General features: G+C 51.7%; 1 protein-coding gene across 5 annotated transcripts in view; it reads right to left on the reverse strand.

The window, feature by feature from the left end:
* The window catches only part of Emid1 (EMI domain containing 1), a 50,491-nt gene that overhangs the window by 6,559 nt on the left and 17,223 nt on the right, over nucleotides 1-26,709 (reverse strand). For 3 of the 5 annotated variants that reach the window (XM_052198238.1, XM_052198234.1, XM_052198237.1), the window contains exons 6-13: nucleotides 15,301-15,421; nucleotides 14,903-14,992; nucleotides 14,039-14,185; nucleotides 13,019-13,117; nucleotides 12,828-12,880; nucleotides 12,398-12,460; nucleotides 12,251-12,295; nucleotides 4,372-4,416 (exon numbers count right to left, since the gene is read on the reverse strand). In XM_052198238.1, the coding sequence (XP_052054198.1) occupies nucleotides 4,372-4,416; nucleotides 12,251-12,295; nucleotides 12,398-12,460; nucleotides 12,828-12,880; nucleotides 13,019-13,117; nucleotides 14,039-14,185; nucleotides 14,903-14,992; nucleotides 15,301-15,421 (663 nt within the window). Of the gene's footprint in view, nucleotides 1-4,371; nucleotides 4,417-12,250; nucleotides 12,296-12,397; nucleotides 12,461-12,827; nucleotides 12,881-13,018; nucleotides 13,118-14,038; nucleotides 14,186-14,902; nucleotides 14,993-15,300; nucleotides 15,422-17,791; nucleotides 17,854-18,819; nucleotides 18,898-26,709 lie in introns of all 5 variants that reach the window. The other 2 variants (XM_052198236.1, XM_052198235.1) reach the window with 2 other exon arrangements.

Here is a 26,709-nt window from a genome sequence, read left to right on the forward strand (position 1 = left end):
GGGGTACTGGGGTCACTATAGGTCACATGCCAAAGTAACCCCTCTTCAGGTGCCATGGGAACAGGTTGTGAAAATGGATAATCCCCGGGCTGGGGGCAGGGCTCAGTGGGAAGAGCACTTGGCTAGTGAGAACCGGGAGCCTGAATTCAGAGCTTCAGAATTCTGTAAAAAGCCACCCAAGCTGAGGAGTGGGTGGCATACGCCTTTAATCTCACTCTTGGAAAGCAGAGACAGGCAGATCATGATTTTGAGGCCAGCCTGGTCTACAGAGAGAGTTTTAGGACAGCCAGGGCTACACAGAGAGACCCTCTTGAAAAACAAACAAACAAACAAAAACACAAAAACAAACAAAAACTACCCTATGCTGGTAACCCAGGTACTGGGCAGGCATAGAAAAAGGCGGTTTGCTGGCTAGCCTGGTTGGAGAATGCGAGTTTCCAGATTCGATCACAAGGGAGCAGGGCACAGAATGCTATGCATGCATACACAACCACAACCACACACATGTATACACACAGGCATAACACACACACACACACACACACACACACAGAGAGAGAGAGAGAGAGAGAGAGAGAGAGAGAGAGAGACAGAGAGAGAGAGAGAGAGAGAGAGAGTTAAGTTCACGGGCTAGAAAATGGCTCAATGGCTGAAAGCATTTGCTGATCTTCCAACGGGCCCAAGTTTGGGTCCCAGCACCCCCTTTGGACAGCTCACGATCACCTGTCTGTAACTCCAGGTCTAGAGAATCTGTCGCCCTCTCCTGGCCTCTTTAGGTACCAACACACATGTGATAATACACTTATACACATGCACATAAAGAAAAATACATCTTAAAACATTTTAAAAGGTCAGTATTTAAAAACCCTGTGAAGCCATTCTCAGTGTGGACGATGGCCAGTGATGACAACCAAAGGGCACCTGGCCCCAGCAAGTGCTACTCAGAATGTTTAGCTTTATCTCTCTGGAAAGAAGCAGGGGGCAGCTCTAGGACCTCTACAAACCACCAGTGGGAGGGGCAGGACGCACACGCTGGGCTAAGACGTCAGAACCGGGACAAACTGCAGTGTAGGAACCTGGCTCAGAGCTTGGCTAAGGTTTTATTTCTTCTCATGTGTATAAATACTGCATCTGTGCTTGTGTGAGCATCTGTGCACCACATGTGAACAGTGCCCACCGAGGCCAGAAGCCTTCTTGGGACTAGGCTTACAGATCACTGTGGGCTGCCCCGTGACTAGCAGGAATCAAACTCAGGTCCCCAGTAAGCACCCTTTAGCTCTGAGCCAGCCGTCTCTCTGTTTGTGTTGCATGGGTGTGGCAGTGGAGATATAACCTCACACATGACAGGCAGCCTCTCTACTGCTGAGATCTATCCCCAGCCCCTCCCTTTTATTGTGAGAATATTATATATTCTCGTTATATTCTCTGACAAGATCTCACCAATTTGTCCAGGCTGGCCTTGAACCTGCGATCCTTTTATCCCAGCCTCCTGAGCAGCTGGCATTATAGGCTTCTTTTTGTTGTTGTTGTTGTTGTTTGGATTTGTTTGTTTGGTTTTTTTTTTTTGAGACAGGGTTTCTCTGTGTAGCCTTGGCTCTCCTGGAACTCACTCTGTAGACCAGGCTGGCCTCGAACTCAGAGATCCGCCTGCCTCTGCCTCCCAGAGTGCTGGGATTACAGGCGTGAGCTACCACCGCCTGGCTGCATTATAGGTTTCTATACCAGCCCTAGCTCTGCCCCTTACTTCCCTTCATAGCCAAGGCAGTGCCCAAGGTCCCCTGACTCCACTGTTTGCCTTGCTGCTGGTCCGCGCTCACACCTGGCCTTTGATCAGGATGCCTACAGCCCTCCAGACTCCTTTTCAGTCTTCAATCCACTCTCCAAATTGGCGTTCAGAAACATACTTTGTGAACAAAACCCTGACCATACCATTCCTCACATTCTTTTTTTTTTTTTTTAAAGATCTTAATTTTTTTGAGATCCTTCAGTATCTCACTCAAAAGCCCAGGTTTGCTTTGAACTTGCAGCAATCCTTCTGCCTCAGGCATCTGAATGCTGGGACTCCAAGTCTGAGCCACCATTCCTGTGCCCCAGGTCCACCAACGCTAGAATTTCTTCATGAGGCCTCCTAGTGTCTGAGAACCTCTATCCTCTCTCGATTCTTGCCTGCCAAGCTGCCACACCAAGGACTTGCTACTCTGAATCTGTCCCAGGCTCTTTCTGTCTGCTCTCCCCACTTCTCTGTCTGGATCCCCCGTGACTGGTTAGGTCCCTTTTCATCACCAATACACTACTGGCACAGACGTCCCCACCACAGCTAAGTTGCTTTTGTCCTGTGGCTGCTGATCATGGTGTTTTACCCAGTTTCATGGTGATCCTCCTGGGGCCTGTATCTTCAGACTGCCTCTCTGCACTGCCCAGCCCTGAGCCTGGCATACACAGTGATGTTTAGGGAACAGTAATGAATTCTCTAGCTCCTCTGGGAATTTAGATGTCTTAGCCTGTTTCACTTTGGGTCTCATTTTTGGTGCCACCAGTTTGCTCCGCAGAGCTGGTCCTCGGTCTCCCTGTCTAAATAGGGATGAAGGCTTGTTTTCCTCTTAACTAGGTAGACTAACTCAGGCCAGTCACTCAGCTCCTGCAGTACACAACTACAACCACCTGGTGACACTGCTGAGCTACAGCTACACTTGGCAAGTGGCTCTGAAAGCCGCAGTACCTCTAGGGGGCGCTGGTAGGTGAAGTGTGTCTGCAGGATGTTCCCATGGTACCAGGATCCCCTCCCTACCTCTAACAGAGCTGGTCCCTCAGCCTGGAAGCCACATGCATCTCCTGCCCAGCAAACCCTCTCCCAGGCAGCAAGCAGGAGTAGAAGTGCAGGTGATGAAAGGGAGAAGGTGGGTAAGTAGGGGTCCTGCTACCTCTTGGTTACCCATAGTTAGTCCTGGGTTCAAGGTCTGACCTGGGGCAGACCGAGGCTCCCCATGCAGGGATAGGAGCTGCATAGCCTGGCTCTGTAGTGACCTGGTTTTCCCCGTACCTTCCGGAATGGGTGAAAACCCTGTTTTCTCATCCTGGATCTCTGGGAGAGTGAGGGGCCTAGTGGAGGCAGAGAGCTGCTCACACGGGCCTCCGCGCTCATAGCAGAGGCCACACTGACACTGTCAAAGGCCAGGAACCACAGGGAGTGGCCGGGTGAGGATGGAGGGTCTGGGAGAGGTAGCAGGGCCCCAAGGAGTCATGGGGTACATAGAGGCGGACTCGTGCAAGGTGAGGACGACCACGGCTGTATCCATCACTGACTCCATGACCACAAACAGACAAGGTTGGAAGCTCATGCTGGTCACACCCTCACCAATGGTGCTCAGGAAGGGCAGGAGGGAAGCCATGATGCCAACTTCTAAAGAGCACTCAGGCCGTGTGTCTTGTAGGGATGTTTATGCCCAGCCTGCCTATTTTCCAAATGCTTCCCATGTTGGCAATGGTTTTCAAGTGTGGGCACCTGAGACTTCGGGGCATGGTGTGATCTAGGCTTCCTTCTCTGTCTTTAGGCAGAGTAGATTCCTAGGCCTCAGATCTGTTCATTAGTTACTTCTATAGATCTTGAAGGTTCCCAGTGCAGTCCTTGAAATCGTGAGATTTCTGAGTATGTGGTTTCTAGGTCTCTCTTCCCATGTACTCAGTGTCTGCTCTGCGTGTGACAGTTTCTAGGCCTCCCTTTCTATTGGTCTGCTTTCTTTGTATGGTAGTGTCTAGACCACTTTATCTAAGTTTCTGTGGTTCTCTTTGCATAAGACAGTTTCTAGGCTTCCCTAGTGGATCACTTGAAGTATGTGATGGTACCTATTACAGACAGATCTTTTGGGTAGAGCAGAGTTAGGTCCCCTGGCCTCACTAACCACGTCAAACATATACATAATAGTTTCAAGGTTTCCCTTGCCAAGCTTCCTGGATTCTCTGTGTCTGTTGGTTTCTAGGTCCCTGTCCTTGGTCCCATGGACTCTTTGTCCCCTCCCTGTTTTAGGTGAATGCTTTCTTCACATTTCCCTTCCTTCTGTGCTCAACAGGACAAAGCCAAAACCTTTGACAGGAGGGACCATGGAAGTGGAGAAGCAGTCTGGCCTGGGTCACCTAAACTGCCCGACAGCCTGGTGAGGGTACAGAGGGTAAGTCAGTGAAGACAGAGGCAGAGACAGGGAGAGCATGGGTGGGGTCTGCTGGAGGGCAGGGTTGGGAAGGTGTGGGAGCAGGGCTCCCAGAAGTATGTGAGTAGGACACCCTTGATCCCAGTGAGAGAATTCTTTACTGAGCACCCTGGGCAGGGGAGGGCAGGGGAGGGCAGGGGAGGGCAGGAGGAGGACTGTAGCTTACCCAGTGGCTCTTCTCACCAGGGTCTCCTTTGGGGCCAGGTTCTCCCTGAAAGAAGTCAGAGACAGAAGTAAGGAAGGGAAGGGCAGAGAACAGGAAGTGGACGAAGGGGTGGTGTGAGGGAGAAATGTGGAGAGCTTTTTGGGGTTCCCTTGGCAGGAATCTGACATGGGTCAAGGACAAGGAAATGGAAATGCGCTTGGAGGAGTCTGACGTCAGGGCAGGACAGAGAAGTTAAGTCCAGGCAGGAGTCTGACATTAAGGCGGACAAAGAAACAAGCTTCAGTCATGATTATGGCTTCAGGCTAGGACACGGAAGTAGGCTCAAATGTCTAGACGTCTGATGATCCTTAGAAACGGGGCTTTGTGTTTATCCTCTTGCTTGTTCCTTGACTATTGTCTTTCATGATTCCTCTTTGTACTCCACCTTAATCCCTACATGTAATTAAAATGGTATACAAGTGGGCAGGAAAAGAAATAAACCCGCCTTCAGTCTCAGAATTGACCAAAGCCATGCCGCAGTTTTGTCTAATTGTCTTTCTTTTAGATCCTAGAACTACAGTTCTAGGCAAAGAAGACAGTGGACGAAGAACATTTCCCGTGAATCCATGGGTTTTTTCAAGTTTGATTTCAAAACAAAATTCACCTCTAGGATCCACGCACGGCCCTGGCTTAGACGTGACCATGCTGCCCTGGTAATGTAAAAGTGTGCATGTGCTGGGAGACAGCAGTGAGTTTTTAAATCTAATTTTTTTTTTTTTGAGACAAGGATTCATTATGTAGCCCAGGCTGGCCTTGAATCTGTGAGCCTCCTGCCTCTGCTTTCTGAAAGCTGGGATTATGCGTGTGTGCCACCGCTCCCAGCAGTCAGAAAGGAGAGTGCCCAGCTGCAGTACAGAACCCACAGGAAGCAGAGCCACAGGGACCTGCGTGGAACGGAGGCCTCAGGAGGCCCAGTGGGTCCCAGTCAGATTGCTCTGTGAGTTTCATGCCAAAGATTTGCACACAAGTTTTCCCAGTGAGTATTGGAGAAGGAAAGGCAGAAAAGGAACCATTTGGAGATATGACAGAACATTCTGTTGGCGTGGAAGTGGAGGCAGGAGGATTGCCGGAAACTGGAGGCTAACTTTCATGAGCACCAGACCAGCCATGGCGATATGGCAAATCCCAGTCTCAAAAACCAAACCAAACTTGGCTGGACAGTGGTACCACCTGCTTTTAATGTCAAGATCTCTGAGTTCGAGGTCAGCCTGGTCTACAGAGTGAGTTCCAGGACAGCCAGGGCTACACAGAGAAACCCTGTCTCAAAAACAAAACAAAATAACACTATAAATAAACACACAAACATGTTCACATTAAATAGAAAGACAAGATAAAAATAAAGCTTAAGAGTCCAGAGGGGGTTGGAGAGTTAGCTCAGTGGCGAAGACAATTGTCACTCTCAGGTTGGGCTCCCAGCACCCACATGGTGGCTCACGACCATTCATTCACAACGCCAGTTCCAGGGAATCCAGTGCCCGTTTCTGACCCCCCTCCCTCACAGGGACCTGGGGAGGTGCATGTACAAACAACTTATTTGCATAAAATAAAATAAAATAAAATAAATAATCTAAAAATCATATTAAGAGTCATATTAGATCAGTAAAGTGCTTGCTGAGGTCCGTCCTCCAGCGCCCTCGCAGGAAGCTGGGCGTGGTACCAGCAAACTAGGATTGCAGAGACAGGACAATCTCTGAGGTTTGCTGAATAGGCGAGCTCTGAGTTCAGTGAAAGACCTTGTCGCAAAAATGAATGAATGAATGAGAATGAATGAATGAATAAGATGGAGAGTAATAGAAGGTACCTTATATTGATCTCTGACCTCCATGCAGGTGCACACACATATACTACATACAAGGTTAAAAGTTAAAAGATTACAAACCGCGGAGCTGGACTGACTGAGAGACAGCTCAGCAATTAAGGTTGCTTTGCAGAGGACCCTGGTTCAATTCCCAGAATCCACATGGTGGCTCACAACCATCTATAATGCCAGTTCCAAGAGATCTAATGCTTTCTTCTGACCTTCACAGGCATCAGGAAATTGGTGCACAGATATACATTCAGGAAAAAAATGTTCACCCACACACAAGTTAATTAAAAAAAAAATCCTTTGTGGGACAGGGCTGTAATCCCAGCTCCTGGGAGACTGAGGCCTGAGGATCCTAAGTTTGTGACTTGCCTCCATCAGAAATGGACACACTGAGCAGAAGACAGGGCCATAAAACACAAACCTTAACAAACACCAAAGAGAAACCATACAAGGCGTGATCACAGATAATCTTCTAGAACTACAAAAGAAATCAAATACAAAAAAGCTACCTGGCAAAGTCTAAGACATCAGGAGATTAACCAATCTCTTTGACACAGGTCAAAGAAGGAACCAAAAGGGAAATGCAAAACTACTTTGAATCAAGTGGAAATAGAACTTATTAGCATGTGTGTAATACAGCAAAAGGAGTGCTCACAGGAAACTGGCAGCCGTAGATATTAGAAGAGCGATCAGGGTAAATAACCGAAGATCCGGTTACGGAACATTAGAACAGAAGCCTGCAGTAAGTAAGAGAGAAGAGACAGCCACATTCTTGCCATGACTGCACATATGCTCACATCTCTACACACACACACACACACACACACACTCGGGAGGTAGAGGCAGGAAGGTCAGGAGCTCAAGGTCACCCTTGACCACAGAGTGGGGCTACTTAGCAAGCCCTGTCTCAGCCAGTGAACAAGCACCCGTGATCAAAAAGCAGGTAAAGACAGGCAGAGTTCTAGGCCAGCCTGGTCTACAGAGTGAGTTCCAGGGTAGCCAAGGGTACACAGAGAAACCCTGTCTCAAATCCCTCCCCCTCTGCCCACTACCACAAAACTAAAAGAAAGAAATTAAATTGATAATAACCATTTAAAACAGAACAGATTGAGTTGCTATTGAATTCTATCAAGAGTTCAAGAAGGAATTGTGGTAGTTCCCTGATTCCTTTCAGAAGTATAGAGAATAATTCATAATTTATTTTTTTCTTGGGAGTGCTGGGAGTTTAACCTGTAGGGATATTCTTTTGTGTACTGTTTAGGAACAATCACCTGTCCAAAAAACAAAACATGAAACAATCCAATAAGCTGAGGCAGGAAGGAAAGGAAAAGAAAGGAAAGGAAGAAAGGAAGAAAGGAAGAAAGAAAGAAAGAAAGAAAGAAAGAAAGAAAGAAAGAAAGAAAGAAAGAAAGAAAGGAAGGAAGGAAGGAAGGAAGGAAGGAAGGAAGGAAGGAAGGAAGGAAGGAAGGAAGGAAGGAAGGAAGAAAGAAAGAAAGGAAGGAAGGAAAGAAGGCAGGCGGTGACAAGATGACCATTGTTTTTCAACACAGCACTTACTGGGAGTCCTAGCCAATGCATTAAAAAAAGAAGAAATACAAAGTTTATGGATTTCACAAACAGTTATTTTTGTACAGAACTTGATTTATCTATGCAGAAAATCTTGAAATAACTATAATGTAATTTATCTTGTTTTTTATTACCTTGTTTAAAGGATCCCCAGTTGCTAGCAACTGGCCTTTGAAAATTCTTAGAGCTGCTTGACCCTGTGACCCGCCTTCTCTGGGAACAGGAGAGGGTATAAAAAAGCCAGCAGAGGCTGAGAAACCAGATGGAGCAGGAGACTCACAGGGTCGGAGAACAGAAGGCAGCTGAGCAGAGAGACTGAGTAGTGGCTGGGTAAGGTTAGGACGAGAAGGCAGCTGGAAGAGAACTGGGCTAGCCTGGTGAGATAAGCAGATTGTTGAGTCAGAGAAGATATTGTTAGGAGACAGGAAAATAACTCACAAAGCAGTGACGAGCAGCCTCAACTAACAAAAATGCTCCTATAATTAATAAGTGATTATAGCAAGGAGATATGTTAATACACAGAAGATCATGCATGCCAGCACTGAACTGGAATTTGAAATATTATATATATATATATTATTATTATTATATAAAATAATATATATATATTATTGCCCAGACTGATGTCTAAGTACTCGGGACACAAACACAGCAATGTCTCTATTAGTTAAAAACTAGCCGGGGCTATGCAGGCTTGACATCAGGGTTGTATAGGAAGACCCTGTTTCAAAAAAGCAGCAGCAGCAGTAGCAGGAACAACAACAACAAAATAATCAGAAGACCTTAACAGCACAATTACAATGAACAGAAGCAAACGAACACATGAACGCATGAAAGTCAGTATCATCCAGGAACTGCAAAGTAAAATAGCAGTGAGATCATCACAGCAAACACCCAGGCTAGGTAACCCCAGCACTCAGGAGGCCAAGGCAGGACAGTCACTTGAGTTTGAGGACAGCCTGGACCAAACCAAAATACTGGAAAAACAAAACCAACAACAAAACACCTTCCCAATGAAACAGTACTGCATGCCTATTAGACTGGCCAAAACATCCACTGACAACACCAAGTGGAGGTGAGGATGGGGGTTGGGGGAGATGAAACTCTTACTCATGCTGTGAGGACTTTGTGTGGTTTGAGTAAGAATACCCCATAGGGTCACTAGTTAGGGGAACTGTTTGGGAAGGATTGGGAGGCGTGGTTTCAGACGCCCACAGAAGGCCTGGTGTCTCTCTCCGCCCACTGCCTGAGGATCAGGATGTAAAGCTATCAGCGACTGCTCCAGCACCATGCCTGTCTGCTGCTATGTCCCCCACTCCCCCGCCATAATGACAATGGATCAACTCTGTGAAACTGTAAGTAAGCCCTCAATTAAATGCTTTCTCTTTTAAATTGTCTTGGTCATCTCCTCACAGCAATAGAACAAGACAGAAGGCAGTATGGCACAGCTACTTTGCAAGACACTAAGGTAGCTTTTCTGATCTTTTCAGCAGGGTCTTCTGTATCCCATGCTGGCGTCAAAATCACTGTGAAGCTGGGAAATGACCTTGAACTTTTGATCCTCCTGCCTCCACCTCCCATGCCTAATGTCTGTGTATCCCGTGGGCCATCCCTCTACTACCCGTGAAGGTTGAAGAGACCTCCACAAACTTCCCCATGTACGTTGTTCCTGTGCCTATTTACAGATGATCAGTAGAAACGATGAGTGAAGTGAATCCAGAGCAGGTTAGACACGAAGAGTATCATACCCAGCCACACCACAGCCATAGCTACTGACTAAGGCTAAGGAGAAAAACCTTACAGGCCAAGAGCAATGCACATGCACACATACACATGTGCATGTTCACACATGAGCACACACATGTGCATGTTCACACATGAGCACACACATGAGCACACACATGTGCATGTTCACATGCACACATACACACATGAGCACACACATGTGCATGTGCACATGCACATGTACACATACACACACAGGGGGGGGGTTGCGGAATAGTAGCAATTTATTTCTCATTAGAAACTATATAAGCAAGAAGGTCATAGAACAACACCTTTAAAGTAGTACAAGATGATAAAGTTGCCAACATATAATTTTATATCTAGCAAAATATCTTTAAACAACTAAGCTGTAATAAAGAGTATCTTAGCCAGGTGTAAAGGTGTACATCTTTAGTGCCAATACTTGGGAGGCAGAGAATGCCAGTTCTTTGTAAGTCTGAGGCCAGCCTGGTCTACATAGTGAGCGCCAGGATAGCCAGAGGTGTATAGTGAGACCCTATAAAGTACCTTACTACTAGTTGATTGGTTAAAAAACAACAACAACAAAAAAAAACCCTGCCGGGCGATGGTAACACACGCCTTTAATCCCAGCACTTGGGAGGCAGAGAATGGCAGTTCTTTGTAAGTCTGAGGCCAGCCTGGTCTACATAGTGAGCACCAGGATAGCCAGAGGTGTATAGTGAGACCCTGTAAAGTACCTTACTACCAGTTGATTGGTTAAAAAACAACAACAACAAAAAAAACCCTGCCAGGCGGTGGTAACACACACCTTTAATCCCAGCACTTGGGAGGCAGAGGCAGGCAGATTTCTGAGTTCGAGGCCAGCCTGGTCTACAGAGTGAGTTCCACATCAGCCAGGGCTACACAGAGAAACCCTGTCTCAAAAAAAAAACCCAACAAACTTATTTTATGCTAATGAATGTTGATGTATGTTAATATACATGCAGTGTTAATGGAGAAGGCACCGGACTCCCTAGAACTGGAGTTACAGATGGTAGTGAGCCACCACGTGGTGCTCGGAACCAAGTCCAAAAGAACGCAAGTGTCTTTAACTGCCGAGACATTTCCCCAGTCCCATTTTTTTGTTTGTTTGTTTGTTTGTTTTATTTTATTTTTTTTTATTTTTATTTTTTGTTTTTTTCAAGACAAGGCTTCTCTGTGTAGCCCTGGCTGTCCTGGAACTCACTCTGTAGACCAGGCTGGCCTCGAACTCAGAAATCCACCTGCCTCTGCCTCCCAAGTGCTGGGATTAAAGGTGTGCGCCACCACTGCCCGACTTCAATAATATTTTTTAAACCATAGTTTTTCTTTTCTTTTTCTCATTTCCTTCTCTCTCTCCCTTCCCCCCCCCCCCCTCTCTCTCTCTCTCTCTCTCTCTCATTTTCTCTCTCTCTTTTTCTCTTTCTCAACAAGTGTTTCTCTGTCTAGCCCTGGTTGTGTTGGAACTCAGAGCTCCACCTGCCTGTGCCATTTGAATTCTGGGATTAGAGGCATGCTCAAACAACAGTTTTTCAAACCACAGCTGCAGAATGTGCAGAGTTTAAATTTGTATCTTTTTTTTTTTTTAAGTCAACTGACTTTAAAGTGCTGCTGCTGCTGATTGGTGATGGTGATGATGGTGGTGATGCTGATGTTGGTGCTGATGTTGATGATGATGGTGGTGGTGGTGGAGGTGATGGTGGTGGTACTGGCCCGAGGTTGTAGTTTAATGATCGGTCACTTGCTAATGCATGCTGCTCAATGCCCTGGGCTCAATTCTCAGCACTCTCAAAGTGTTGTGGGGCTTATAACAAAAGAAGAACACAGAGCAGTGATAGCACAAGAGGATGAAAATGAACAATACGCATTTAACACACACACACACACACACACACACACGTCCATGGCGTGAACTCACAGTTGGTACAGCACGTGAAGCCTTCCGATTGCTCGTGTAAAGCGCGAGGAGGGAAGGACAACATTGTCCTTAGGTGAAAACAACAAATAGTGACTTCTGAAAGGCTGTGAGTGGAGCAGCGGACCCCAAGTACTGTGTCCTAAAGGCAAGTGAGACCGCATCTCAGAAGCAGAGCAGTGGCTAAGTGCCCAGGGCAAGGCAAGAAACTGGAAAAGACTGGCTGGAGAGACCCCGCTGTGGACGGGCGGCTCAATCAGAATGCTGCCGATATTATACAGATAGATGGGAATATCAGCGAGCTGGGCGGCAGACTCTGAAAAAGGCAAGACCTGTGTTACGGACAAGAGACGCAGGTTAAATACTGGGCACCAACATGCATCGTCAGATGCATCACGACACGACGCTGGTGTGGTTCCTTCAGCAACAAGCAATGCAGAGTTCATGGCGAGTATTCTAGAGATATAAATATTAATTCCATGGAGGCAAAGCCAACACTAAAACCCTAAGCATGTATCTGCTTAATAACAAAGTCTCAAAACACAGAGAGCAGAGCAGGCACTTTTACACTCAGAGATGGAGAATGAAAAAGAAAACTACAGAGTCTAAGAGACGGAAGGAAAGGGGTGCAGAGCCACGGGCGGACAGACTGATGGAAAGGGATGGACAATGGATCCCAGCAATGGGGAGCCGAGACAGAAGGGACCTGCCCTGAGTCACACTCGAGGGAGCCCCGGCTGCTGGGGTTTTAGAGAAGTGGGGATAGGGGTGGACGCTGTATCACTTACCGGAAACCCCATCAAACCCTGGGGGCCAGGTTCCCCAGGCAGCCCCTGTATCAGAAGAGGGAAAAGAATTGAGTCAGCTGGTGAGTGCTGTCCTCTGGCGTCCCTGGACTTCCAGAATCCCCCAGGTGAGGTGACATGTGTACTCACTCGCTCTCCCTTCTCTCCTGGGTGCCCAGAGGTTCCTTTGGGTCCAGAAGGGCCTGGGGTTCCCTGGACAATAAGACAGAGGCTCAGCCTTGTGCTGTGGTAGGTAGGCCAGGGTGGACGGGATGGGGACTGAGGAGGTGGTCAGGGAGGCTCAGCGTGGGCCAGGCTTCACCATATGGCCAGCACAGGCACGCAGGTCAGACTGTTACAGAGCTCTGGAGTCAGCCTCCTCGCCCTGTGTGCCGGCTGCGGCCTGAAGAATCCCTCCCTTTACTTGGCCTCAAGGGATAATAATACTTCTTGTTGGGTGAACCGAGTTAAGAAGATTTATGGGGAGTACTTTGCATATCAAAGTACTGACTCAACGCATGGCTGAGCAGATGGGTGAATAGAGTTATGCATGGGTGGACGAACTTGGATAACGACTTACCTTGTGTCCAGGGCTCCCAGGGGCACCCGTGGGGCCGGGAATTCCAGGGGGACCTGAATAAAACACAATGTCTTCAAGAATAGAGTGGACCACGAGGCTAAGAAGTTCCCTGTCAACTGTTTGGAGTAGCCCAGTCCCTCCTCCCACCCTTGGCTGCTTCCTCTCTCATCCACCACCTGGATCCAACTTACCCATGGGCCCCGGGGGGCCGGGGGGTCCTGGGGGCCCAGTGGGTCCTTGGGGCCAGTGGCTGCCGGTCTCAGTGAAGGTATTAGACAGCAATGGATCTCCTGGGAGGGGAAAGACAGCGAGTCTGTCGCGCTGGGGCAGTGGGGCATCGCCTGTCACCTCTGCCACCGCTGGCTCTGACAGTCCTGCAGGACGGTCGCCGCACAGACTGAGTGAGTGCCCACAGTGCCAGGTAGAGAGAGGAAAGGAGAGCTGTGTTCTACCTCTGCCACAGTCTAGCTGGCTACATCCGGAATGGCTCCCTCCTTTGCTAGCCCTGTTCTGGCACCGGCTGAGAAGGATAACAGTGAAAGCGGGTCTTTACCAACTGGCTACCTGTCTCAGGCTTCTCTGCACTGAGGATGTGGGCCCCGAGAGGCTGGCACCTGCTGCCACCCACACAATAGGAACAAGGACAATGAGGCTTGGAGCAAAAATAAAACAAAATAAAGAACGGCGTCGGAATAAATGATGTAATGAGAGAATGAATGAAGGAGCGGGCCCAGTTATTCATCAAACATCAGAATCGGATGGGGTTGAAACTCTAGCAGTCTGTGGGTAGGTTGGGTCAGGCTGCCTGAGGGAGATGTCTGGGATCCACTCTGGTGCTTGGTTAGGGGAAGGAATTGGAGTCACGCTAACCAACAGGGCAGGGGCTGTGGCCTTGGGAGTTGTGAGCTGGCTTGAGGTTAAGCCTTGAGCTTCCCAGCACTCTGAGGGCTGGATTGCAGCCTTCTCTGAGGCTTGGGGAGGGCCTAATGCCCTGTGGTTCTGAGCACGAGGGTCTGAACTCACTCCCCCTCTTCCCAGCATGTGGGTGAGGCACGGGACTTTCTGCTCCAGCCTCAGGGTCCTTCCTCTGTGAACAGACAGAGAGTAGCAGCACCTGCCGGACAGCTGGGTGGCAACTGAGCAAGGTGGTCACATACTTGACACCTGTCATTTGCCCCACCTCAAACCACTGCGACTCTGAGGGGACTTACCAGGCAGGGGAACCTGGGCATGGGGTGGCCCGATGGGGGCTGGAGGCCCTGGGGACCCAGGTGGACCTGGAGGTCCTGGAGGTCCCATCTTTCCAGGGATGCCTGCAGCTCCTGGCTGGCCAGGGCGTCCTGGGGGTCCCTGTGGGCCTGCAGTAAGAACAGAGACTGGTGGGCATACGGGAAGCAGAGACACGGAAGTCCCGGGCCATGGGTACAAAGGTTCTGAGGCGCACAGGCCTGTCCTCCTGGCCATTTGTGACAAGGAAGAACACAGCACTGTGCCCTCCATCTCTACCAAGCTGTTCTGGCTTCCATCTAGAGGCTCCTAGACGTCCCAGTTCCTCCGCAGAACCCTGGTCAGAGGGGTTAGGCACTGATGCTTCTTGCCCAGCTAGCTATCTGCCATCTTGGAGGCGGAGTAGCTTCATCCCACCCAGTGGCTAGCTCAGGGTCTGCCGACAGAAATACCGGAGCCAAGCAGACCGAGGTGGCTTCACAGCCCAGGCATGAGCAGGCACACTGGAGAGCTGGTGAGGTCAGGTGTGTGGCATGGGCCTGCCCACCTTGACTATGCCAATTTGGGGAAGGCATCCTCTGAGTCTCCAAGCAGGAGGGATCCCTACAGAAGCTGGAGAGAGCCAGCTTGGGGCGGGAGGAGGGCGGGAGGAGGGGCGGTGCGTGCCTTTAATCCTACCACTCAGAAGCTGAGAAAGGTGGATCTCTGAGCTCAAGGCCAGCCTGCTCTACATAGCAAGCTCCAGGCCAGCCAAGGCTACGCAGTGAGACCCTGTCTCAAACAAACAAAAACAACCAAACAACATCATACAAGAAAGAAGCTTAGGAGGCAGCCCTGTGGGCACTCACCTGGTGGGCCTCTAATCCTCACTGGGCCCTGGCTGCCAGTGCCTCCCTTGGGGCCAGTGGACCCAGGAAGCTCCCAAAGAGCGACTCTGTCTGCAGAGTAAAGAACATGAACTTGGTCTCTGTGGGTTACATTTGCCCCCCCACCTCTGTCCTGGTCCCCCCCAGCCCCTACTTGCTGAGGTAGCTGTGCACCCTTCACATTCCCGCTAGCTCCTAGCAAACCCAGAGTGAGGGGTTAGGCAGTGGTCAGCATCCCTGCTGGGCTTGGGAGGGAAGACCCCAGAGTTCCCCTCCCCCACTCCCCGACCTAGAACTTCTGGATTCCGGATGCCTCCGGGTGGGGCATTTCTTCTAACTAAAGAATCACATGGAGGTATGTGCCCTGCTGTACCCCTTACCCTGCAGGCTTCCATCTCCTGGGCTGCCCTGGGCAGCTGGGGAGCCCCAGAGCAGGGCAGAGTCCTCAGGCGTAGCTGGGACTGAGGACACTGTCTGCTCTGTCACACTCAGCACTGCCACCTGTGGAGGAAGAGGACAGAGATGGGGCGGGTACCAGGAGCTCAGTGTGAACAGTCCAGCGGGAGGCTTAGGCCCTGGGAGTCCAGAGACCCAAGGAGTCAGCAGAAGCCAGCTGTGTGTGGGGACCTGAGCTTACAAGGGCCCGGAGTGTCATCAGAAGTGACTTTTTCAAGACAGACAATTCATAATATGCACCGAGGAACACTCAGTCACTCCGCACTGCCGCTGCCACCCAAGTGAGCTCTCTGATCATGGGATCTGCTGGTTACAATAGTCTGCTGCTGCTGCTGCTGACAAAATTCTACGGGGGTGGGGTGGGGCGGGGTGGGGTGGGAGAAGCCGTGTGTGTGTGTGTGTGTGTGTGTGTGTGTGTGTGTGTGGTGTGTCTATTGTGTTTGTGAGTGTGTCTGTGGGTCTATGTATGGGTGTCTATGTATATGAGTATGTGAGTGTATATGAGTCTGTGTAATGTGTGTTTGTGTGTCTATGTTCATGTGTCTGTGTGTGTGTGAGTGTCTGTGTGTCTATATGTGCGTTTATGTGGGTGTGTTTATGTGAGTGTGTATCTATGTGGGTGTGTGTACCTATGTGTGTCAGAGTGTGTGTTTATGTGCGTCAAAGTGTGTCTGTGTGTGTTAGAGTGTGTAAGTGTGTGTCTATGTAGGTCAAAGTGTGTGAGTATGTCTATGTGTGTCAGAGTGAGTGTGTCTATGTCAGTGTGTGTCTGTGTGTGTCTGTGTGTGTCTATGTGTGTATGTGTGTACATGCTGAAGATTAAGCACACTGCCTCTTGTATACCAAAAAAGTGCTACGCCACTGAGATTTTGCAGGGAAAACTGGGAGAGTCTGACCCCACACCCACCCAGGGCCAAGGATGAAGGCAATTCTGCAAGTTCTCCAAGCTTCTGACCCATGGTCAGGAAAGGGAACTATGCCGCCGATGGTGGTCTGTCCTCACAGCACATGGTTGTCATCATGAAACCCCTCCTTTGGGGATCTGGCTTCCAGAATTCCCTATGACAGCTAACACTTTACTAAACTTCCTCACATCTGATCAGGACAAGTTCCCGGAGGAGGGACTAGCAGAGCAAAGCGACAGTGCATATCCACGCATGCTCAGAAAACCTGGAGGAAAAAGATTAAAAGAGAGGAGCCGGTGAGAGATGGGTCAGCAGGCAAGAGCTTCTCCAGGCCAGGCTAAACCTGAGTTCAGTTCCTGGAACCCACACAGTAAAGTAGAAGAACACCCCAAATTGTCCCTTAACCTCCACACACACCAAATGCCACCAAACACAAATAAACATTTTTTTTAAAGGTGACGGCTCATGGCTGCAATCCCAGTTACCCGGGAGGTGGAGACAGGAGGATCTAGAGTTCAAGACCAGCCTGGACTACACAGAAATGCTCCATTTAAAAAGAAAAGTAAAGAGAAAGGATGGTTTTGTAGCTCAGTCGTGAGCCGCTTGTCTAGCACGCAGGAAGCCCTGGGCTTGAGTCCAGCACCACAGAAACCCGACGTGGTGGTGTACACGGTAATCCTAGCAAGAAGCAGGGGGGGATGGGAGAGGAGTGGGGAGTGGGAGGGAGGGGGGATAGGCAGAAAGTCATCCTCAGCTCTGTAGCCAGCTTGAAGCCAGCCTGGGACACATGAGGCCCTCTCAAAAAGCAGAGGGGGCGGTGAGAGGGCTCAGTAGGCAGAGATCCCGCCACTGAGCTTAATTCCTCAGACCCAAGTGTTGGGCGGGGAGCGCCCCTCCGTGCCCAATAGACAAAGACCTTAAAAAGATAGGTGGGTCTCTGAGCTGGGACAATCTGGTCTATATAGTGAGTTTCAGACTAGCCTGAGCTACACGGTGTGGCCTCCAAAGCTGCCAGTTTCCTCTCTGAGGCACAGGTAGTCTCTGTAATTGGTTTTCTGGATTTCTAAGGGTTTTCGGACTCTACATTCAGAATCTTGTATATTGCCGTATTTTGTCATTTTGAAAACCTTTTTACCCTGAGGTAACTTGAGATGTGTAATGAGCATCTTCCTTTTCAGACTGGAAGACGGATGGTATGGAGGGGCAGGATAAAGGACAAAGGGTCTGTCACATGTGTCATGGCTTATCCCACTGAGACTGGGTCTCATGGGAGGGGGCTTTATGGCCTCCTGGAGGGATGGCACCAGGCTGCAGGCATCAGCTTCATGGGGAGGACACCGAGGCGCAGAGGGCGGGGCCCAGATGCACAGCAAGGCGGGGTGGGGCGGGGCCATGCTGCTGGAAGGCAGTCTGCCCATCCCATGAGAGACCCTGAGGGTGGAAGTTCAAAGAGTGGGCACAGGGGGTTACAGAAAGGGGGGCTCAGGACAGGGGGGGGCTGCTCACCCACCTTGGCCTCCAGCGCCTTCAGCCTCTCTGTCAGCTCAGACACTTTGCTGCAGTTGAGACAACCTGTGGGCAGGGGGAAGCCTGGGCTAAGGCCAGGGGTCCTAGGTCCTCTGTGAGTCCTCACCCTGGGGAGGGGCAGGCACCTGATTACCCTAACCTATGGGGAGCAGTGGGGGCAGAGGTACAGGTGGATAGTCTGCAGCCCCAGATGAACAATACACGTGGGGTTCCCTTCTCCCAGCGCAGGCTCTGGGTCCCTGGTCATGACCGTCTCAGCATCCAAATGATCCCAATCCCAGAGGCTACAGGCAGAAAATCCTGTTGTTTCCTACTGGGTAAGGGTCCAGCCTGAGCCTACCATCTCTGGGGACCAACAGACTGCAGTTTGGATGTTACAGGCCTCACAGGTCGCACTGGCTGTGTCACAGAGCCACGCTCGCTCTTGCTTCTCTGACATTTACAGAATCTGTACAAACTGGCTGCTCTGGTCTTCACTGCAGCTGTGTGTGTTACACAAATGCCACACGGGAGGCAACTGAGTTTGTGACAAGATACAGTGAGGGCCCAACATGTTAACCCACTCAGCCCAGATGACCCAGGCCTGGTGCTGCCCAGTGCCAGCTATGGCATCCTGGGCAGGGACCAGCCCCACTGGACTCTTGGTTTCCTGCCCTTGAATAGGCTCAACAAGGTCTTCTGGGAGTTATGGGCATCTGAGAGGTTTGAAAGCATCCAGCTTGGGCCTTAGGTACCCCGGAAAAGCAGAGTTAGCACAGAGAGGACACTGGGAAGTTGGACCTGTAACTACCAAAATCCAGCTGTCTTGGGGTAACTGGTCCAGTTCAGATTCCCTCTAGGTACCCTCTGCCTCCAGCCTGTCTGTCCAGGGGATGAGGTAAAGTAGCATCACCTTGACCCTTTAATGCTGGGCCCAGCTGGCTTCCAGGGACAATTACTACCCGCCCTGGGTCTACCCTAGATCTCCTTCAGCCCAGAGGTCCCCACGCGTGAGACTGCCGCAGGACGCACCTGAGAAGGCTGTGGGCCTCACTGCCATCCGCCGCGTGCTGCTGCCTGACCACGTGGGCTCCAGGAAGCCAGGGGAGCCTGCAGTGGAGAGATGGTGGGCTAAGATTCTGTGGACCTGAGCTAGCCTCACCTCCTTAGGCAGCCCTTTGCGCTGCTGTTACCCCAGGATGGACTTCTGCTCCCCTTAATACAGAGAGGCACTGGGAGGTCACACGGCAACAAGGGGGCAGGGATGAGGCTGCCTACTTGACGGGGTAGCCATCTGTGGGGGCCACACATGAGGCTGAAGGCTTCCCCAGTGAGGAAGCTAGGAGTTTAGAGGTAAGAGACAAACTCAGCTCCCAGCTCTATTTACTGATCTGCTGACCTGCCTATTGTCCCATCGGTAAAGCAGCACAGCAAGGCCTCTGTTCTTTTTTTTTTTTAAGGTTTATTTATTATTATATGTAAGTACACAATAGCTGTCTTCAGACACTTCAGAAGAGGGCATCAGATCTCATTACGGATGATTGTGAGCCACCATGCGGTTGCTGGGATTTGAACTCAGGACCTTTGGAAGAGCAGTCAGTGCTCTTAACCTCTGAGCCATCTCTCCAGCCCAAGGCCTCTGTTCCTGTTTGTCAAGGCCATGCGAGGGGTATGTGTGCAGAGGGCCTGCTGTGCATATCCAGGGCTCAGGTACACAGCAGATGCTCAGTAACGATCCTGCTGGCGGCCGTGCTGCTCTTCACACCCCACTTGCTGCTAAGAAAAGGCCAAAGCGACTCTACATTTGTAAATGAGAGTCAGAGGGAGGCTGGCTGCCTGTTCCAGGAGCCTAGTCGCTCCTCACCCAGCCTGCCTGGTCTGGTTTCATGGGCCTGGTTTTCCACACAGCTGGAGGGACTGGCTAGCCAAGCCAAGGGCGGATGGCGCAGCTGGAGGGGCTCTCCAGCCAGCAGTGGTAACTGCCCTCCTCGGCCCCCTGTGCCTGCCTTTTAAGGCCATGAAGTGTCATCCAGGGGGGAGACAAGACCCAAATAAGGCACCAGCCTGGCTGCTTGGACATGGGCTGTGGGCTGAGGCAGGGAGTGAGAGGCGCCTGCAATCCAAACCAGACGGGTCTCTCTGGCCAGCCCCCAGCAGGGAGGCTCTGGCCCTGCTCCGGGTCCTAATGCACATGGAGTTTTGCTCAGGCTGGGCCACTTACCTAAGAGTTCCAGAGGCCTGCAACTTGCTCAGGTACAGGATATAGGAATGGGGGCAAAGATTGGGGGTGGGGGTGCCTATGGAGGAGAGATTCCATGTGGAGCAGGCCTTGTGCCCAGTGGGTTCTGTGGCTCAGCACAGCTTCACAAGATGCAGCCGCTGAAGCTAGCTTGTGTTCAGTGAGCGCACGCACGCAACCAAGCACACACACATGCACAGGCACATATGCACACACACACGCGCGCGTACACACACACATGCCAGTTTTGTATATCTCAAGCATCCCCCCCCCCCCACGTATGTCTTGTTTTGTCTTTGCCACTGCAAACGGGGACTGTACAGTTCTAACAGACGGGGACATGGTGCCCTCCCCTGGCCCCAGGGACAGCCACCCAGAACCCTCCCTACCCTCCTCCTGGGGAAACCAAGACAGAGGACTGAAGTGCCTCCACCTCCCAAATGTCATGATTACAGGTGTGTACCATGTCGAGCTTTAATGCTCTATTTTAGAGAAGGCTCTCCCTATGTAGCCCAGGGCGGCCTCAGACTTAATCCTCCTGCCTCAGCCTCCTTAGTGCTAGGATTAGCAGTACGTACCACCATAGCTAGCTTCTTTTTCCTTGTCTCCCCACAGCACTTTCAGTGAGTGCATGCATCGAAGATGTTCTGATTAGAGCGTTCTCAGATGATTAACACTTGTTTGTCCCTTGACTTTGGCTCTTGCCCCACCAGGACAAGGACCTTGACCATCTTGTACTTGCCAAGAAAAGCCCTGCAAGCACCTTGATAAAAACTTAGCTGTGAGCACACTCACACACAGGCTAGCAAATCTTACACTCCCTGGAAGCACACTAGCAGGCCAGACCACGCAGGTCACAGACACAGCTGTCCTGAGGTTGAGCACACTGATGCTCTCATGACGCACAGGGCGTCCCCGAGTTGCTGACCAGTGGACTTGTGGCTGGAAATCATTTCCCAAAGAATTTGGTTTGGGATGTTTAGTCGAGAGCCATAAAGAACTAGAAGAAATGGCTAGCGGGGGCTGGGGGAGGGCTCAGTTAGCAAAGAGCTCGCTGTGCAAGCATGGGGACCTGACTTCACGCCTTAGCGCCTGTGTCAAAGCTGGCTGTGGTGTACACACCTACAATCCCAGCACGCTGAAGAGGAGATAGGAGGGAGGACTGGAGGCTTGTGGCAGGCCAGCCTAGCTGATGGCTGAGCTCCAGGGCCAGTGGGAGGCCCTGTCTCAACAGGAAAGTAAGGAGAGCGAGGGGACACCTAATATCAAGTTCCAGCCTCCATAAGTACAAACCTGTGCTTGCGCACATACATGTACACACACACATCCACACACGTGTCACACATACTCATGCAAACATGTACACATGTGAAAACGCACATAGACACATACACATTGCATACACACATGTGTACATATATACACATCCCTGGAGCAGCAGTACAGACAGAGTAGCTCAACGCGATTGTGATTTCAATGAAAAGAGAAAGTTTAGTTGGATGCGGAGGTGCAAGCCCAGCATTTGGAGAGACTCTGACCAGGAGTCTGAGAACAGCCTGGTCTGAGAAGGCTCCGTTGCTGAGAGTGACCACTATTTTGTTTTTGTTTTTGTTTTTAGAGGATCCCAGTTTGGTTTCCAGCATCCATATTGTTTGGCTCACAACCCCTATAATTCCAGCCCCATTGGATACCTGTATTAACATATGCACACACACACACACACAGAGAAAGAGAAAGAGAGAGAGAGAGAGAGAGAGAGAGAGAGAGAGAGAGAGAGATTATAAAATTTGATTATAAAATTTGATTTGGGGGCTGGAGAGATGGCTCAGTGGCTAAAAGCACTTATTCCCTATCTCCAACACCCCAGACAGGCTTTCTCTATGTAGCGCAGGTTGTCCTAGAACTCTCTCAGTAGACCAGGCTGGCCTGGAACTCTCAGAGATCTGCCTGCCCTGCCCCTGAGTGTGTGCACTGTCACTGCCTGGCTTAAGAGCACTCGTTCTTACAGAGGCCCTGGGTTCGGTTCCCAGCACCCACACGATGGCTCACAACCGTCTGTAACTCCGGTTCCAGGGGCTCTGATGCACATACACACATACAAGCAAAACACTCATGAAAGTAAGTAAATCTAAAAGAAAAAAAATTCAGTGCAGGGCTAGGGTGTGGTCGGCTCAGTGGTTGATGGCTGGCCCAGCACAGGCAAGGCCCTGGGTCCCATCCCTAGCAACAAAGTAGAGAAAAAAGAAAAGGGGAGTTTAAGGAAACGACGAAACTCAAAAAGGGCCAAAAAAGTAAACTTACATTCAGGGTTCCCAGAAATCAGCCAAACCTCCCAAGCTCTGATAACAGACAAAAAGCCATTCGGAGACAAGCCTTGCTGTAAGAGGGCCCTTCAGTGTACACAGCTTATACAGACGCTGTGGGGAGAGGACGGCCTGCTATGGTTAAGACATTCCATCCCTCCAATTGGTGTTTGGCTAGAGACCCTTAAGCAGGCTCACAGTTGAGGCCTCCCTGCCCTGAAATCCTCCTCTAACCCCATATTCTATCCCAGGAGACCACTGAACCACGGATTGCAGACTCTGGGGCACCTCCACTATCTTGAGGTCCCCAACTATCTACACGTGTTCATCGCCAGCCCTCATTCCTACAGCTACGGTTCCTATGTCACCTCCTCTGGAAGTCCTCCTAGATGGCCCAGGTCTCCCACTAGGGCCAAGGTCCCGCTGAAGTGCCTGTGTCTCAGTGCGCCAGCCCCTTTAAGGCTGGTGGTGCACTCTGCAGTGTCTGGTCCTGTGTCCCACTCCTGTAGCAAGTGATCTTCCACATGTCAGGGCACAGAAGAACCGAGACCCAGAGAGGCGGGTCCTGCCCAGTTCATGCAGCAGGATGAGCTGGGTTCCGAGCCTGCCCTGAACTGAGAACGAGGATGGAAGAAGTTTGGGGGTCTCTGGGCTCCCTCAACCCTGTGACTTTTCTGGCCAAAGAGCGGAGCCAGGGGAGGGACTTCCTTGTTCACACTGGACTGTCCAGGCCCACCTGGGTCGGTGACCACACAGATCGCGTGGCCACAGCCTTCCTAGCTGGGTCATGTCTCCTGTGTGAATTTACTTTGCAAATGTAAATATTTGCCAATGACCAGCCGGCGGTCTAAGGCAGGGCTTAGGGTCAGAGCTGGGGCTCTCGGCGCTAACCCTCCAGCTCACCGGGGGCCCTGGAGAAGGCTTGCTGTGTGCCTGGCCTGTTCGGGGCTGGCAGGTTTCAGTCAGTTTTTACGTACTCACTTCATGCCAGCCCCAACTTTGGGGCTGAAGGAATTAACACTGGCAGAGTGGGGTCAGCTTAGTCAGCCTCCCCGAGGAGCACCATGAGGAGCACCGCGAGGAGCACCACGGGGAGCACCACGGTAGCCACAGGGAGAGAGCCTCTGTCAAGGCCCGGTGTGAGGTGAGGTACAGGGGATATTTGGTGCAAAGCTGGGTGTTCTGGGATTGTGGCCACAGGTGGGATGGCACAACGTTTAGCCCTCAGGACTCAGCCTATAAAGCAAAGCACAGGTTTGGCACTGTACCTGGCACCTGGCTGGCACAAGACAGACATGTGTGGGATGCGCCCAGCCCCGGAGAGTGGAGAAGCCGAGGGGCCCCGGAAGGGCGTGGCCATGACCTGTCTCCCTTCTGCTCCGAGGCCTTGGGGCTGTGCTAGCTAAGTAAATGTCCATCTCCAGTTCCCTACCATGGAGAACAAGGGTTGTGGGGGTTCCAGATAGGGAAGGGACGTACTTACTGGAAGACAGTGACCCCGGTGAAGGGAGGCAGAAGCCACATGTTCTCCAGGGAAGCCATGAACAGGGGAGGGTGAGCCCCAGCTTCTCTGATTTTCCATCTGGGGGTGCTCACAGCACCCCGCCTGTCTGAGCATGCTCCCTGGGCCGCCTCCAGCCGTGCTGCCGCAGAGCCAGTGTGACCCGGCTTGAGGGGGCCCCCCCCCCGCAGCTTTCCCCTGTCTGAGCCTCACTGTGAAGACAGGCTGTCCCCTGTCGCTGTCCTCGCTGGAGGGGCAGGATGCCACTGGAGAGAACCAGGCTACACTACCTACACGCCCACGCCCTCCGAGGGCCTCAGCTTTATTACCTGAACTATGAGACTGGTGCACAGTAGGACTGCAGGCAGCCCTTCGGCAGAGTGATGGGGTGTGGAGGTGTGGGGGCGGGGCCGATTACAGCAGCCCCACCCTCAGCACAGGTTCAGGCGCTGCATGGGATGTGACTGACACATTCTCCCTCCTTTCCAGCCAGGGCCTGGGCACTGGGCCAGCTCTGCCTGCCCTGCCGTGTAGTACATTTTGACCTTGGATCTTTCTCATCCATTGTTTCCACAAGTAGGTGGCCAGGTATGCCCGGGCCAAGTCATTTTTAGTCACACTGCTTCCTCTCAAAGCCTGGAAGGACCAAAGGCTAGGTGAATCTCAACTCCAGCTCGTGCATGCTGTGTGACCCCAGGCTGGTCCCTTCCCCTCTCTGAGCCTTAAGGTCTCATCTGTAATTGCTACCTGCACTGGTAGTCGTGAGCTGTGGCTGAGACTGTCCTCACTCACTGTCACAGCATGAACTTCCCCATTCTGCACGTACAGAAATAGGCCCAGCCCCCCAGAGCACAATCACGGTTGAGCATCTGACTGAGGAACCAGCTTGGAACCCCAGCACAGGTGACAGACGTATCTGGAGTGTGTAAGCGATGCCAGGCACAGCTTCCACTTTCTTCTTCTGAATCTGGAGGGGCAGTGCTGGCCTCCGTCTGTGGCTGCTCCAGTCCCTGCCGCTGCTGGTGATGCAGCTCTGGGGCCCCCAGGGTCATGGGGTGGCCGTAGAGCCGCCAACATCAGGGGAAGCAGCTGGGGGAATGTGGCCTAAGGCCAGCCGTGGGAGGAAGGGCAGAGGCCAGGCCGGGCTGGGAATGTCCCCATGCCTCCCAATCCTGATCCAGAATATTTGGGCTGGACACCTGCACTCCTTAGCCTTGTAGGTGGGAACAGCCCCCCTGTCCCATCTGCCACCCTGCAACCCAGCACACAACCTAAATCCAGTCTGGGGAAGTGGACTCCATCCTCAGACTCAACATCTCACAGTGGGGACCCTGAGGTTCAGATGCAGAGTCCAGACTGCTGTGAGTGCACCTGACAGTCTGGTGCCCTTTTCTAAAGACTCACACACACCCTCGTTTGGCTTGGTTTTGAGATAGGGTCTCACTGTGTAGCTCTGGCTGTTCTGGAACTCACTGTATAGACCAGGCTGGCCTTGAACCCACACGAATCTGCCTGCCTGTCCCTAAATGCTGGCATTAAAGGTGTGCACCACCATGACCCACTACACACCCAGAGACACAGGGATACACACACACACACACACACACACACACACACACACACACACATTGTGGCTAGGCACCCTGCTTAGACCGCCAACCTGCAGGCCAGGACTCTCGCCTAATGCATGGGGAGTTCTGAGCTAAGGTTTCACACTAGTGGGTGGTGAAGCCGGCCTGGCCAGGAAGCTCCGAGCACCCTGTCCCTGGATTGGGACCGAAGGCCCCACAGAGGGAGTGGCAGACCTTGAGAGGGGTCTGGCACAGCCTCCAGCAGCTCCCACACATGTCCTCCACCCTCACCTGCTCACCGGGGCCCCAGGGACACAGTAGCCATTGTCTGATAAGGCCTCACCGGAGCTCCCACACCCTGGGCCACACTACCCTCGTGGGCTCCCTGGCAGAAGCCCCCAGCAGCCCGCCTTCCTTTCACTTGGGGGCACCTTCCACCTTCCTTCTTCTGGTGGGGAGGGCTCCTGTCCAGGCGTCTAGCCTCCCTCGCTGACTGCACTGTACCCACCCCCACCCCCCCACCCTTACCCTCACCCCCCACCCCCACCACCCACCCTCACCCCCCCACCCCCACCCCTCATCCCCCACCCGATCCAGAGCACGGCCGCTCCGCTCCTCTCCAGCTCCATCGGAGACCCCTGTCTCGGAACCGTGAAATCTTCTCCTAGCTTTCTACAGATTTGGATCCAGTCAGCTCCGAGTTAGGGGTGGACCCCGGGGCTTTGTATACGCCAGGCAAGTACTCTTATTGATGAGCCCTACCCTATTCGCAAAGGACTGCGGGCCATTAACTCCACTGACCTCAGTTTCCTCAACATGAGCCGGCAGGAGGCGGGGCTTCACTCAGCTCTCCCCCCCCCCTCCTCCATGCAGAGCCCCGCCTACGCGTCCCTGTTTCTGGAACCGGACATGACTGTGCTGCGAGGACTTCACTAAAGCTTCCTTCTCAGGCTGATTCCAGATCACTTTATCCCGGGAAGGGCCAGTCCTGGGGGTGAAGCACCTCACCCTCTCACCTCTGCTGCTGGGGGCTCAGTCAGGCCCGGAGCCCAGCAGCACAAGAGACAGGAAGGCCCAGGGGGAGCTGCAAGTTCCGGTACTGAGCCACTCCGAGCTAACCTGCAGACGGGGAATGTGTGAAGGGGTACCCCAGGATGGGACAGGGATGAGTATACCCCAAAGACTCAAGGCAACAGAAGCTGGCACACAGGGTTTGAATTCCAACTCTGTCATGGGCTCTGGCTGCCCATCAGCTTGTTGGGCCTTGGTCTCTTCTGCTGCCGGGCACGGAGCGCTGCCTCTCTTTCC

This window comes from Apodemus sylvaticus, chromosome 11, assembly GCF_947179515.1.
Source record: "Apodemus sylvaticus chromosome 11, mApoSyl1.1, whole genome shotgun sequence".
NCBI classification, from domain to species: Eukaryota; Metazoa; Chordata; class Mammalia; order Rodentia; family Muridae; genus Apodemus; species Apodemus sylvaticus.